Below are 13,160 nucleotides of genomic sequence, written 5' to 3'. Positions count from 1 at the left end.
TTTGTTCTATTATTGACATTTGCCTGACAATGCTATGATTATTTGCATGCAATATGATATTTATGTGTAACTAGATTTATTGGGAAAAGACTAGCACAATTTTTATATATGGTGTAAGGCTTCGTTATCTTCAAAATGATCAAAATGTCAAATATTCTATTATAAAAATATCAATTGGTAAAAGAGACATCCACGTAAATATTAGTTTCTTATTCATAGGCCAAACGAATATCCGGTAGCAAAAAAGGTTCATTGTGAAAAAGTTCTTTAAAAAATGGATAAGATAAAAGTTTATAACTATAAAGACTAGTAGAGTTGATAAGAAATAAAATCAAGCTTCTTTATACACTTTCTTCGTTAGCCCAGAAAACAATACAACTATTAATTGGTCATAGGTTTTGTACAATTGAGAGAACAAAAAGAACGTCAAAAAAATAAAATTGTAAAATCGTTGAAAAAGGGACAAAAAAGCAAAAGAGACAGAGAGAGAGAAATAGGGAACTGTATCATTTCACCGAAGAATTTTTACAGAAAATTCATTCATTCACTTACTCACATACAAACCCAAAATCAAAGAGAGAGACACCAACTCAGATCCGAATCTCACTTTCTCTCTCTTTTCCATTTCTTCTTTGTCTCACCAATTCGGATCTCATTTGGGTTTTCGCGTTCGATTCCAACCCTTCACTATTCGATCCGATTGATTTGAAGGTCACAACACACAATCATCAATCATGAACCCTTTCTCTTCAGGCACGCGTTTGAGGTCAGCTATTCAATCTATTCCTTTAAATCAAACTTCAATTACCACACAATTGTCCCCACTCGAATTCAATGTGTTCAAAGACTTAATGTTATTCGTGCTGGTTTTGTACCCAAGATACTGATCAATGATACCCACTTCGGACTTAAACCTAATAATTCTTGTTTCATTGTTTTTTATGGCTTCACTGAAGTGGGGTTAGCTAAAAGTTGTGATTTTTCTCTTATATATGAATTCATTTTTGGTGGGTATACTCACAGTTTCTGAATCCAATAGTAAAATGATAGTGTTCAATGAATACATACTATCATTCCACTCTAGCATAATGCACCAAACTAAGGCATGTTTGGTATTTAATTATTGATTATTTCCTTTTAATTAGGATAAAATCCTTTATTAAGATTAAGCATACAAGTGTGCTAGTTCCAATATTCTAAGTAACTGAACGCGGTGGAAAAGTGATCATGAGATTTAAGATCATAGTTGTACTTACAGATTCAGATAGGTCTTGATTTGTCTCCCTCGTCTGGAGAATGTCACCGATGTTGTCCCTATCAAATACCAAAACCAACCCGATGGGTTTAATTCTGAGGTCAATGGTACAGAGCTTGTTCATCCATACTGTGTTATTAAAAAATGAGAATAGAAATGGTTAAGAATAGATAGAGTGCAGAATTTTTTATTTGCATTATTTTCCCAGGAATCCAGGATAAGTAATAGTATTTGGAAATTAACATCCTATGGTATTGGTTGCAATTTGGGGCCTGTCTTGGGTGTCCTAATGAATGTGAAGCATTTTCTTACACGGCGAACAGGTTTTGGAAGGGGAGCAGTATGATGTCTCTTAAGCACTCTCTTTTACCAACTTACTTTGTTTTAAATAGTGAGAGACTCGCATGTATTCCCCTTTTATACTAACTTTATACCAATGTTATAAATGAATTGGGACTGCAATCCTCCACACAGTCACGGTCTCAAGCAGTATTTTATTATGTACATATGTATGTGGCAGTGTGCGTTTTTTGGTTGTGTATTTTTAATTGTTTTTTCTTCTTCTTCAAAATACCTTTTAGGTTGCAAAGTAAAATACAGTTAACATATTGCGAGTTGTTTTGCAAGTTGCAAAAATGATAAATGTTTAATATATAGTTTCCATTTAAGTATATTATGATCAATATCTTTACTTGCCCGCTTCATTCATCCACATGCAGGGACATGATCCGGGCCATACGTGCTTGCAAGACTGCAGCAGAAGAACGTGGTGTTGTAAGAAAAGAATGTGCTGCCATTCGTGCTTCAATAAATGAAAATGATCAAGACTATAGGCATCGGAATCTGGCTAAGCTAATGTTCATTCACATGCTTGGCTATCCCACATATTTTGGTCAAATGGAGTGTCTCAAGTTGATAGCATCTCCCGGATTTCCAGAGAAGAGAATAGGTTACCTTGGCCTCATGTTGCTTCTTGATGAAAGACAAGAAGTTCTGATGCTGGTGACCAATTCTTTGAAACAGTATCCATTTTTTAGTGAAAATTTAATTTGTTTCTGAATTCCATGATCTTTACCTTTCATTTTACAAATGTGATAATATTAATATAAGTTATATTGGAGACTGGAGCCTTAACTAAATCACAGAGATCTTAATCACATAAACCAGTATATAGTGGGACTTGCACTTTGTGCTTTAGGAAATATTTGTTCAGCGGAAATGGCTCGTGATCTTGCACCAGAGGTTGAGAGATTGCTGCAATTTCGTGATCCAAATATTCGGAAGAAGGTGACTTTTTCATTACTCCTCATGCATTTCACAGAGTTTTGTCTCTTCAGGAATATTTAAATTTCACACCCACACATATATTAGGACATATAATCATTTATGATAAAATGAAACCAAAACTCGTCTGAGTTATAAGATTGATTATGAAAGGTTTGGTGGTTGTAGACATCACCCTTTTTCATTGATTACGAGTAAAATTTGTTTAATGTTGTTTGGGTGTTCCTTTTTATTTCATTTTCATTATCTTGAGTGGAAGCCTGTCTATTAAAAATTTAACATTCTTTTAAGAACTTAACATTCAACACGCTGGTCCCATAATCTAATGTTAATTGTCTGTGTTCTGTGATCTCCCTGTTCCTGTTTTCTTCATAATTATAACTATTTAATGTATTCCAGTGTCTGCATTATTGATGTAACCTTTCCTGTTTAAGTTCTTGATTTATTATTGTTCATTCTCATGATTAAATACATCTACTGTTATATAGGCAGCATTATGCTCTATAAGGATCATAAAGAAAGTTCCAGATTTGGCAGAAAATTTTATCAATCCTGCTATCGCCTTACTCAGGGAGAAGCATCATGGAGTTTTGATCACTGGCGTTCAGCTTTGTACAGAACTGTGTAAAATTAGCACAGAAGCTCTTGAGCATATTAGAAAGGTAACTTTCCAATTTTCTTAGGATTATGTTGTCAATCACACAATATATTTTGCTAGAAAACACTTTTGACATTAATTGAAGTGAACTTAGTTGCAATGTACTTAGTGTGGCAAAATCACACTCTGCCCTGCAATATCAAACTATCTATACATGTGCAGTCTTCTTGGTGTTATTGAGTTGAAATCTATGAATTCTGGAATTTACATCTCCTCAAATGTTGTGAGAAATTTAATGAAGTTATTTTTTCTGGAGTCTGGGATTTGTTCAAATATATTTTGAAATCGCCTTGCAAAATTTGAAGTACACATTATTAGTTCATTTTTTTCTCTTTTATTTTCTTCCAGAGGATATCTTAACCTTCTCTATTTGTATCCCCATTCTTTCTTAATGGTTTTCCTTATAAGAAAGTGTTTGATTTTTTGTCATGAGCTATTATTATGGTAGTTTATAGACTAACACTTTAATAGACTAGTATACAATATCCACAGATGCATGTTAGGTTTTGCAAGCAAGTCTGTTAATTATGTCTAAAAATTAGTTATACTTAATTAAACTGCAAAGGTATATAAACAGGGTTCATATATTTGACTTTTTGATGTCAAAGTTTACCTCCAATGGCATTTTTGTGTGAAGATCCTTCTATGAATTGAGCTTTGATTGTGGCCAGTTTTGACAAAATATTCTTTGAACAATTATTGCAGAAATGCACAGATGGTTTGGTCAGAACTCTTAGGGATCTAACAAACAGTCCGTATTCACCAGAATATGATGTTGCTGGTATCACAGACCCTTTTCTCCATATCAGATTGCTTAAACTTTTGCGAGTGTTGGGTGAAGGTGATGCTGATGCTAGTGACTCTATGAATGACATACTTGCCCAGGTGAGTTCTGTGTACATGTTGAGTTTTATATTATTGTGTTATTATATTGCTCATGTGGTGAGTGATCGGATTATTTTTCATTTTTTATGGTTCTTTTGATGTCCTTGTATGTTGAAAACTGTATATACTTCTGGGATATCTTTTCCACTTCTTGCATGCAACTTGATTAAGGCAAACCTTGGTACTGACACAAATTGATATGGGCATCCTAAGAGGATTGGAAGAAAAGTCTGAAAGAAATATTTTATTAGAGAGAAGAGAAAAGTATTACTTGGGAGGATATAATGTTCTCCGTAATAGAAAAAACTGGATATAACAAGGTAGGAGAATAATTCAAGAATTGCAGGTGGGATGCCTAGCATCTCCACATATCCGAAATAGCAACTCCCTTGAAACTACTGTCAGCAGATATCCAAAGAGAAGCCTTGAACACTTCTCTACCCCACAACAAATGTAGCTGCAAAGAGAAATCCTGAAAGATACAAACATTTTTTCTCCAGCCAAATGTAACTAAGGGTTATTCTGTTTAGATGGCAGAAAACACTAGTAAGATTTTGGATGCTGGTGCATTTCAATGGTACTGGTCAGAAGATGATTATGTTATGGTTGGTCAGGTTGGTTGTGTACTATCGGGCAAAGTCAAACACATATCGTAAGCTGAGCCATTCTTTAAGTGTGAAATATAGAAGAGAAAATTATTCTCTCCAATCAAATTAGTACTTGTTCGAGAAAGTTGGGGTATTAAAAAATGATCTCACGGTTATAATAGCAATATGGCTATGAAAACAGACTTCTTAGGGAAAAGCATGAATACTCCAAAGCTCCAAAGTTAGAATGGGTAGCTATGATCTAGGATTATGAATGTTTATGAGAGTTGTTCAATTGTCGGCATTAGTCTGCATTGGTGCTAAAGTAATGCATTAAATTGCAAATGATTCTTACAACGTTGTGCTGATCTGCAAGATGTGTCAAAGTAGATTTTTTTAATCTTTAAAGCAAGGTACGACAATAACCATGATGAAAGTATACTTTTTAGAATATGCTTGAAGTTTAATATTTTTCCACCCATATATTCACTTCTTATGTGTATATGTTTGGGAAGGGAGGGTATTGTATTGTAAGTAAAAACGGGCGACCCAATGCACCAGGCTCCCACCTAGTGAGATATAAGGAGGGTAGATCTATGCAGCCTTACCCCTGCAAGTGGAGAGACTATTTCCAGGATTTGAACTTGTAACCTCGTGATTACTAAGCAATAACCTTACCGTTGCAACGAGGCTCACCCTCTGGGTCTTGTATTGTAAGTGACCGTTGAAAATGAAAGACCACTTGAAATCTTGGATTTTCTGTTATCTTGAAATGCAATTATGGCTGTATATATTCTGTCTAATTCTTTGAAACGTTATGAGGAAGGTTGTAAAGGAAAGGAGGCGTTCTTAGTGTCTAGTAAATCAGGTTTAATTTTTGGCAGGGACTAGTATGATATATATGCTGTAATTAAACATGTATGATTTAGTCATTTTAGATGCTTCAGTATTTTAAATGACCAAGCAAAGTTTTTTGATAAATAGTGTTAACCTCTTGTTGCAGTAATCATTCATTTCTATATTCTTATGATTTGTGTGGTTTATTAGATCTATGTTATGCAGGTAAATAAGTTGATGGATTTTAATCTATTACTCCCTGTCCCAAAATATTGGTAAAAGTTTGAAAGGTTAAAGATAATAAGAATTAATGTAGTGCATGATTTAATTGTTTTCTTCCACTTTTAGTGTATCAAATATTCTCTTTCCAAATAATCTAGTGCCCCTTTCCTTAATTACTCAATCATAAGCATAATGTACCATTTCAAAATATTTCATATTTTACTAACTTTAATTTGGGACAAGACTTTTTATCTTTTTTTACCAAGATAATGGGATGGAGGGAGTATTACTTGTTGTTAGTGGTCACCACTATGGGTCATTTTCTTCTGGAATTTAGAGCACATAATTTTTTAACTTCCTATCTTTTATAGGTGGCTACGAAGACCGAGTCGAATAAAGTTGCAGGGAATGCCATTTTATACGAGTGTGTTCAAACAATAATGAGCGTCGAAGATAATGGTGGCTTACGTGTGCTTGCCATCAATATCTTGGGTAGATTCTTGTCAAATCGTGACAACAATATCAGGTTTACTTCTGTTCATTGTTTTTCCTTCATAAGTAACTGAAAAACTGTTAAGACTAACAAACACCATACATTGAGTGTTTGTGTTGCAAAGTTCCACTTCTAGAAATTGAAAGAATCACATAAACCCATTCATGTGCCTTCACCCAACAACTTAAGCTTATGGGAGAATTGGTTCTTGACATGGTATTAGAGCCTATAGATCATTTCTATTGATGGCAAGTCTCACATCACCTACCTCAATTCCAAGGGTGTGTTGATATACTTGTTGGGCTACTTCACTTAATGTCATTAGGTTTTAAGATAGAACCTGACATGGTATCAAAGCCTCTTTGACCAAGTGTTCACGAGTTCAATCCTTGTCATCTCCATTCTTCTAAACAAATAAAATATGTTAAGATTTCAGCACAAGGTTGTGTTCATCTATCCTCCCTAGACCCCACTCGGGGGGGGGGGGGTTGCCCAAGTAGCTCTGGGCTTTAATACTTTTAGTGCACCCAATTGGTGCTTGACTGAAGAAATCTAAGATGTTTCCTCCTACCTAGGAATGATGCTTGATTTTTGTCCACTGAATTGATACAAAAAATCTAGGAAGTTCTCTTGATGAGTATGCTTTACCTTTTGACCCCTTTGAGCATTCTCCTGTTCTATTCCAACCATAATGCTCATGTTTGTACGAAGCAACTTATATTTCGCTATATTGTTCGATAAATATATGCTGTGACTACAATCATGTCTTTGGATGTTGACAGAAAAACATGTAACTGTTAAATTAGTAAAAAGGATGACATCGGGGTGAGGGAATGAGTGAGGAAAAATATTGTTTAGAGAATCAGTTGTGTGCCCATGAAATATCTTTAATTTCGAACTTTCTAAAGGCTGATAAACTACTATCTCATCTCTTGTGTTCTCCAGGCCCTTATTCATTCCTTTCCTATGTTTTTGGTTTTTTATTTTTTTTAGTTTGTGATTTATGCTTTATGATTGACATGCCTCGTTATTGGAGTGAATCTTATTTTTCCTACCTTCTTCCCTCAGATATGTGGCATTAAACATGCTGATGAAGGCTGTTACTGTTGATGCGCAGGCAGTGCAGAGGCACCGCGCAACAATTCTAGAATGTGTGAAGGTATTGATTCGCTGTCTTTTTTCTTGCTTCTTATTCATGACAAAGATGAGTTTTATTTACAAATTGAGAAATTGGTGACTTCACTCTTCACTTCAGGATTCAGATGCTTCAATTCAGAAAAGAGCCCTTGAACTTGTTTATGTTCTAGTGAATGAAACTAATGTGAAGCCCTTAGCGAAAGAGCTGATAGATTACCTTGAAGTCAGTGATTATGATTTCAGAGAGGACCTTACTGCCAAAATTTGCTCTATAGTTGCAAAGTGAGTCATAAGGTTCTGAATGACATTCCCATTATACATTGTCCTCATCTTTGTTACCCCCTATCAGTTTCGATCAAGTATTTAGAGTTTCTTTAAATTACATCCATAAATGTATTTTGTTGACTAGCATTTGTTTATTGCTGCTTCAGGTTTTCCCCAGAGAAAATTTGGTACATTGATCAGATGCTCAAGGTTCTTTCTGAGGTATAAGTATAAGAGGCTAGCTTTATACAACAACTAACAACAACCAAGCCTTTATCCCACTAGGTCGGGAAGGCAAGATTTATTTTAAATTAGAATCTGAAAGCAAAACTCCGAAGTCCGAACACATGCTACTTTTTTAGTATATTCATAAAATCAGTGATACATCTTTGTGTGTATATTTATATTGTTCTCATCTAACATTTGTTACATCTGGTATGTAGTATCCCAGGAAAAAAAATTATTTGCCATAACAACTTTATATTTTCCCACAAACATGAATAACTTTATGTTATCGTTTTATGATTTTGTGGCTTAGGTATCAATGTTCAAAGTCCAAACTGCTGCATATAAAGAATTCCATGTTTATTTATAATTTGTTTGCTTCATAATTGTGTCACTTTTGTGTAAAATATTACTTACTAAATTTTGAGTTTTGGTGTGATTACTTTGGAGAGTAAACCTTGGTGCAACTGTAAGGTTGTTTCTGCCTTGTGACCCGATGGTCATGTATTCTAGTTACAGAAACATCTCTTCCTCTGGGGGTAAGGCTGTTTGTGTACATCTTATCCAACCCACATCTTTCAGTGGTGGGAGCCTCATGCAGTAGGCTCCCATTTATATTGTAATTATTGCTTTGGTGTGTGCTGTCCATATTGAGCCATTCTATGCAGTCATATATTGAGTGCAAGTATTGATCTTTATCCTATGTTAGTAGGCTGGAAATTTTGTTAAAGATGAAGTATGGCATGCTTTAATTGTTGTGATAAGCAATGCTTCCGAGCTTCATGGGTATACAGTGAGAGCATTATACAGGGCATTTCAAACATCAGCTGAACAGGTTCTCACTCCTGCTTTGACAAAACCTAGGCATATTGTTGAATTGCATTTGGTGCCATTCATATAATAACATTGCATAATATTTTCATCAGGAAATCCTAGTTCGAGTTACAGTCTGGTGCATTGGAGAGTATGGTGACATGTTAGTCAACAATGTTGGAATGCTTGACATAGAAGATCCTATAACAGTTAGTGAATGCTTCTGCTTGAAAGTTTATAAATATTTGTTTTGTGATGAATTTAAACATATGTTTATACTGTTACTTAAAGTGAATGGAAATGATAAATCACTTGAACTTGAGCAATAATTTGACTAGTTGATGTAATATTGATCTTAGAAGCTTATAGTAAATGATTTTCTAACAGTACCACTCTGGTGAGGCTTCCTTTTGTGTGGCTTCTATTTGGATGATGGATAATAACTGAAAAAATAAAATCCACCGGTTGCCAAACCACTTGCTCACTGTTAAAATGAGTATCTGGTTCTTTTCCTGTTTCTTTTGTTATTCTTCACTATTTTAAGGAAGAAAATGGGGTTATTTTGCACGTTTGATTGGTATCTTTAACATGCAAATTTTATGAAATCTGGGTGCACTATGTAGTGCTAAAACGATAAACAATATGACCATGGCTTGCTACCTTTGCTAATTCGTAGTGTTTAGTTGGATTTATGATACAGAGGAATGAGCTCATGTCCGTTGTGTCTTTTGTTTTCTCTGTGTGTGAAATGCAACTTAATTTAATAAGGCTTGGATTGTTGACTAATGATGCCCCTAAACAGCCTTCTTGTGCACAGAAACACATTAAAATCTTCAAAATCGATCTTCTATCACATGGATTTTTCAAAATTTTAAATGATGTTTTTTATTCTTAATTCTTAATTTTTTATGCTTGCAGGTGACTGAGTCAGATGCCGTGGATGTTGTAGAGATTGTGATAAAACGACATGCATCAGATCTTACTACAAAAGCGATGGCTTTGGTTGCTCTATTAAAACTATCTTCACGTTTCCATTCATGTTCAGCGTATGATCGGCTTTTCAAATTCTGACTCTTTTATTATCTATTTCATTGCACCTTACAATAAATTTGTTTCTGCTTTTCCTGCCTCTTTGCTTGAGAGGTATCTGGAATGTAATTTTTGGGTTGAAATTCAAGAGAGATTTAGATAGCTTTAAAATGTTTATTTCTATGCATGCGATTTGATCTCTATGACAAATCGGTGGATCTTTCTCCATCCATGTACCTTCTTTATTTTGCACTCCAAAGACTGGAGTACCTATTAAAGCTTCTTTCTAAATTTGCATGGGAATTTTCTAATATTTTGAATGTTTAGGAGGATCAAGGAAATTATTGTTGCATTCAAAGGAGACTTTGTGCTAGAGTTGCAGCAGAGATCTCTTGAATTCAATTCAATTATTGCAAAGCATCAAAACATTAGGTGAGCTTAATTAAGTTGCGCATATATCATATCAAGAACTCGGGTTTCCACTACAATCTCATTAGAGGAATCCTATTATGAAAAACTGTCACATGCAGGTCTACGCTCGTAGAAAGGATGCCAGTTTTGGATGAAACAACTTTTGTTGGTAGGAGAGCTGGGTCTTTGCCAGGCACAGCTTCAACTACAACAGCACCTTCAGTTAGTCTACCAAATGGAGTAGCCAAACCTGTGGCTCCTCTTGTAGATCTGCTCGATCTAAGTTCAGATGATGCTCCTGCACCTAGCTCTTCTGGTGGTGATCTTCTTCATGACCTTCTTGGTGTTGATCTGTCCCCGGCATCACAACAATCTGGTTAGTGTTTGTGGTGTATCTTGTAAATTATTATAATACTTTAAAAACTAAACATTTTGTATCCAATAAACTTCACCTTTTTTCTGTAGTTTTTTACATGCATAATCAGCATGATTTTCATGAATACAGTAAGCAGATTTTTTTAATGAAAATCCCTCTTCAATTTTTTGAACCTTTTGATCTGTAAGAAAAACCATTAAGAAAGAACTTGCTCTCAATGAATTTATTGAAAATGTAGTTTTTGATCATTTTATTTGCATTCAAGGTGCTGGCCAAACTTTAAAAAATGGTACAGATGTTCTTTTGGATCTTTTGTCTATGGGATCACCTTCTGCCCCAAGCACCTCATCTACAGTCGACATCTTATCCTCCAATGCAAGTAACGGGGCACCAGTTTCTCCATTGAATGATCTTTCATCACTTTCGCTTTCTTCAAGAGCAACTTCAAATGCTGGAGCTGCTCCTATCATGGATTTATTGGATGGTTTTCCCCCCAGCCCATCAACAGGTTGTAAACTTTGTTCAACATTTATTCGTCATCATTGATTGAGATTTAATCAGAGTATTGATTCCTCGTCCTTCTCTTATCTTGAATAGAAAACAATGGACCAGTTCATCCGCCTATTACTGCATTTGAGAACAGCCACTTGAGGTTAACATTCGATTTCTCAAAACAACCAGGAAACCCACAAACAACGATTATTCAGGCTACCTTTATGAATTTGTCCTCTGATACATATACAGACTTTGTTTTCCAGGCAGCAGTTCCTAAGGTATGCCAGATCATCTCTAATTTTAAACGTATAATTTGAATTTATCACTTTCGACATTATCATGATTATCATTATAATTGTATTAACTTGAGGCATCACGCTTTCTAATCGCTTTTGAATATTATCCTCTCGTTCCTTTTTTGACTTGTAATTTTGAAATTTCACAATATGAAGAAAGAACTTGTGGCTGTTTCTTCTCGTAAATGATGGATTCTAGTAATAGAAATGTTTGGTGCTGTCAATAATTGAGTAATTTCCTTTGCATTACTCTTAATTAGTTCTAAACTTTTGAGTGCTTAATAATTACATTTACTCTCAAGTGTTTGATATAATTATGAACTGTTTTACAGGTTACTCTGTTGGAACTTTAATTTCTTTTCAACTGCTTCATTATGTTCCATTTTCTAGTTCTAATTTATATTGTTGTTTTTTACTTTCAGTTTCTTCAATTACACTTAGATCCTGCGAGCAGCAATACCCTTCCCGCTGCTGGAAATGGGCCTATTGTGCAAAATTTGAAAGTCACTAATAGCCAACATGGAAAGGTAGAAGCTTTGTTAGTATTGTGTTACTTTATAGATTTGTGTTATATCACGTCCCTTATGATTTAAATTCTAAAAGGATTGTTGATCACTGACATTTTTATGCAAAACTGCTAGTGATTTGTGTCTGGAGTCAATTAAGTGATCACTGCTTTGCTAATGGTTCCCGACTCCACCTTAGTGGGATTAAGCTTAGTTGTTGTTAATTCTTGTACTGCTTTGTTGATGGTTCATAAAAGCCGCAGGGTTTGCCTAACCTTAGCCCTTAGGGCTGAAGATATGTTAAGAAATGGTAAAAAGTATTGTGATTTGTGAAACTAACTCCACTATCTCTTAGAATATTAAATATTTACTTTTTCAATGTAAAGATACTTCTTTTATAGCCTTGACAAAAAATCCTTACAAAAATCATCTTTCCTTCTTGATCAAACAAACCCCCTCCACCATTGTCTCTATTTATGCTTTGGGTGTGCGCACGTCCTTGCGTGCACCTTTACTCTTCTAAGATTATTTTCCATCTGCATAGTGAGTAGTGACTGCTTCTTAGAGAAGACTTGATTCCTAGCACGTGCTATTTTTTTTTATTTTTTCCAGAAATCTCTTGTGATGCGCATAAGGATAGCATACAAGATAAATGGCAAGGATACACTGGAGGAAGGGCAAATCAATAACTTTCCCCGTGGTTTATGAACCCAAATTGATCATGGGTCATGAAGGTGATTCACAAAGCCCTTTTTTTCCTCACTCTACAATTTCTGGTGCAGTTTTCATATTTTATTCCTTCAAACAAGGGTGGTATAGTTCAAGCAACTGGGACCAATTTTTTGGCTCAAATTTGAGGTCTGATTGGTGGCTTTACATCTTTGCTTAGCTCTTCTCTTTTTGACTTTTATTTTAAACTTAGGTTGTTTATGTACATTAGTATAAAATGTTGCTGTATGAAAATGTCAAAATCAAAATTTTCCTTTGGAGGCATAAGAGTTGTGTCCTGTTGAGAACAAGCTATTTTTATGGAGATAGTATTGTGGTTTTTCTTTCTGAAGTTATAGTGTTTTGTAATGCAATTTGATCTCCCTTAGATGATTTATAAAATTATATTTGATTTTATGTAACACTTTCCCCTTAAGGTTAATGAAATGTATCTCAAAATTGTGTGAACTTCTATCTCTTGATTTCTTGCTCTTCAATTGAAAATGAGGATTTTCCATTGTGATGTGCACGTGATCATTTAACATCCCATAATATTTATATTTCCTGAACACTGACACCTTAAGAATGTATCTTGATAAATTTCACATTATGAAGTCATTTAAGTTATGTAAACGATTTTACTTAATGAGATGGATGAAAAAAAGGGTTCAACAATGGT

General features: G+C 34.7%; 1 protein-coding gene across 2 annotated transcripts; it reads left to right on the top strand.

Moving 5' to 3' along the window:
• On the top strand, window positions 443-12,903 carry LOC109333007 (AP-1 complex subunit gamma-2-like). 2 transcript variants are annotated; one of them, XM_019568226.1, is made up of 19 exons: window positions 443-652; window positions 692-766; window positions 1,975-2,277; window positions 2,401-2,542; window positions 3,028-3,201; window positions 3,903-4,082; window positions 6,100-6,254; window positions 7,290-7,380; window positions 7,477-7,640; window positions 7,790-7,844; window positions 8,560-8,682; window positions 8,774-8,869; window positions 9,579-9,706; window positions 10,017-10,121; window positions 10,220-10,476; window positions 10,742-10,984; window positions 11,074-11,249; window positions 11,690-11,794; window positions 12,386-12,903. In XM_019568226.1, the coding sequence occupies exons 2-19, from the start codon at window positions 735-737 to the stop codon at window positions 12,479-12,481; spliced, it is 2,625 nt and encodes an 874-aa protein (XP_019423771.1). In that variant the 5' UTR covers window positions 443-652; window positions 692-734; the 3' UTR covers window positions 12,482-12,903. The 2 variants fall into 2 exon arrangements, with proteins under 2 accessions (XP_019423771.1, XP_019423770.1); XM_019568225.1 differs by having other exon boundaries at window positions 443-658; window positions 698-766.

The sequence above is a fragment of the Lupinus angustifolius genome, chromosome LG18 (assembly GCF_001865875.1).
Source record: "Lupinus angustifolius cultivar Tanjil chromosome LG18, LupAngTanjil_v1.0, whole genome shotgun sequence".
NCBI lineage: Eukaryota > Viridiplantae > Streptophyta > Magnoliopsida > Fabales > Fabaceae > Lupinus > Lupinus angustifolius.
Note: the sequence above shows the minus strand (reverse complement) of the source record. Positions and strands in the feature narration are given on the sequence as shown.

Bases quoted from the DNA above. Each gene is read 5' to 3' on its own strand.
- LOC109333007 (XM_019568226.1), top strand. From the start codon at position 735: ATGAACCCTTTCTCTTCAGGCACGCGTTTGAG. The intron at 2,278-2,400 runs GTATCCATTTTT...ACTAAATCACAG, and splicing joins GTGACCAATTCTTTGAAACA to AGATCTTAATCACATAAACC. The intron at 10,477-10,741 runs GTTAGTGTTTGT...TTTGCATTCAAG, and splicing joins CCCGGCATCACAACAATCTG to GTGCTGGCCAAACTTTAAAA.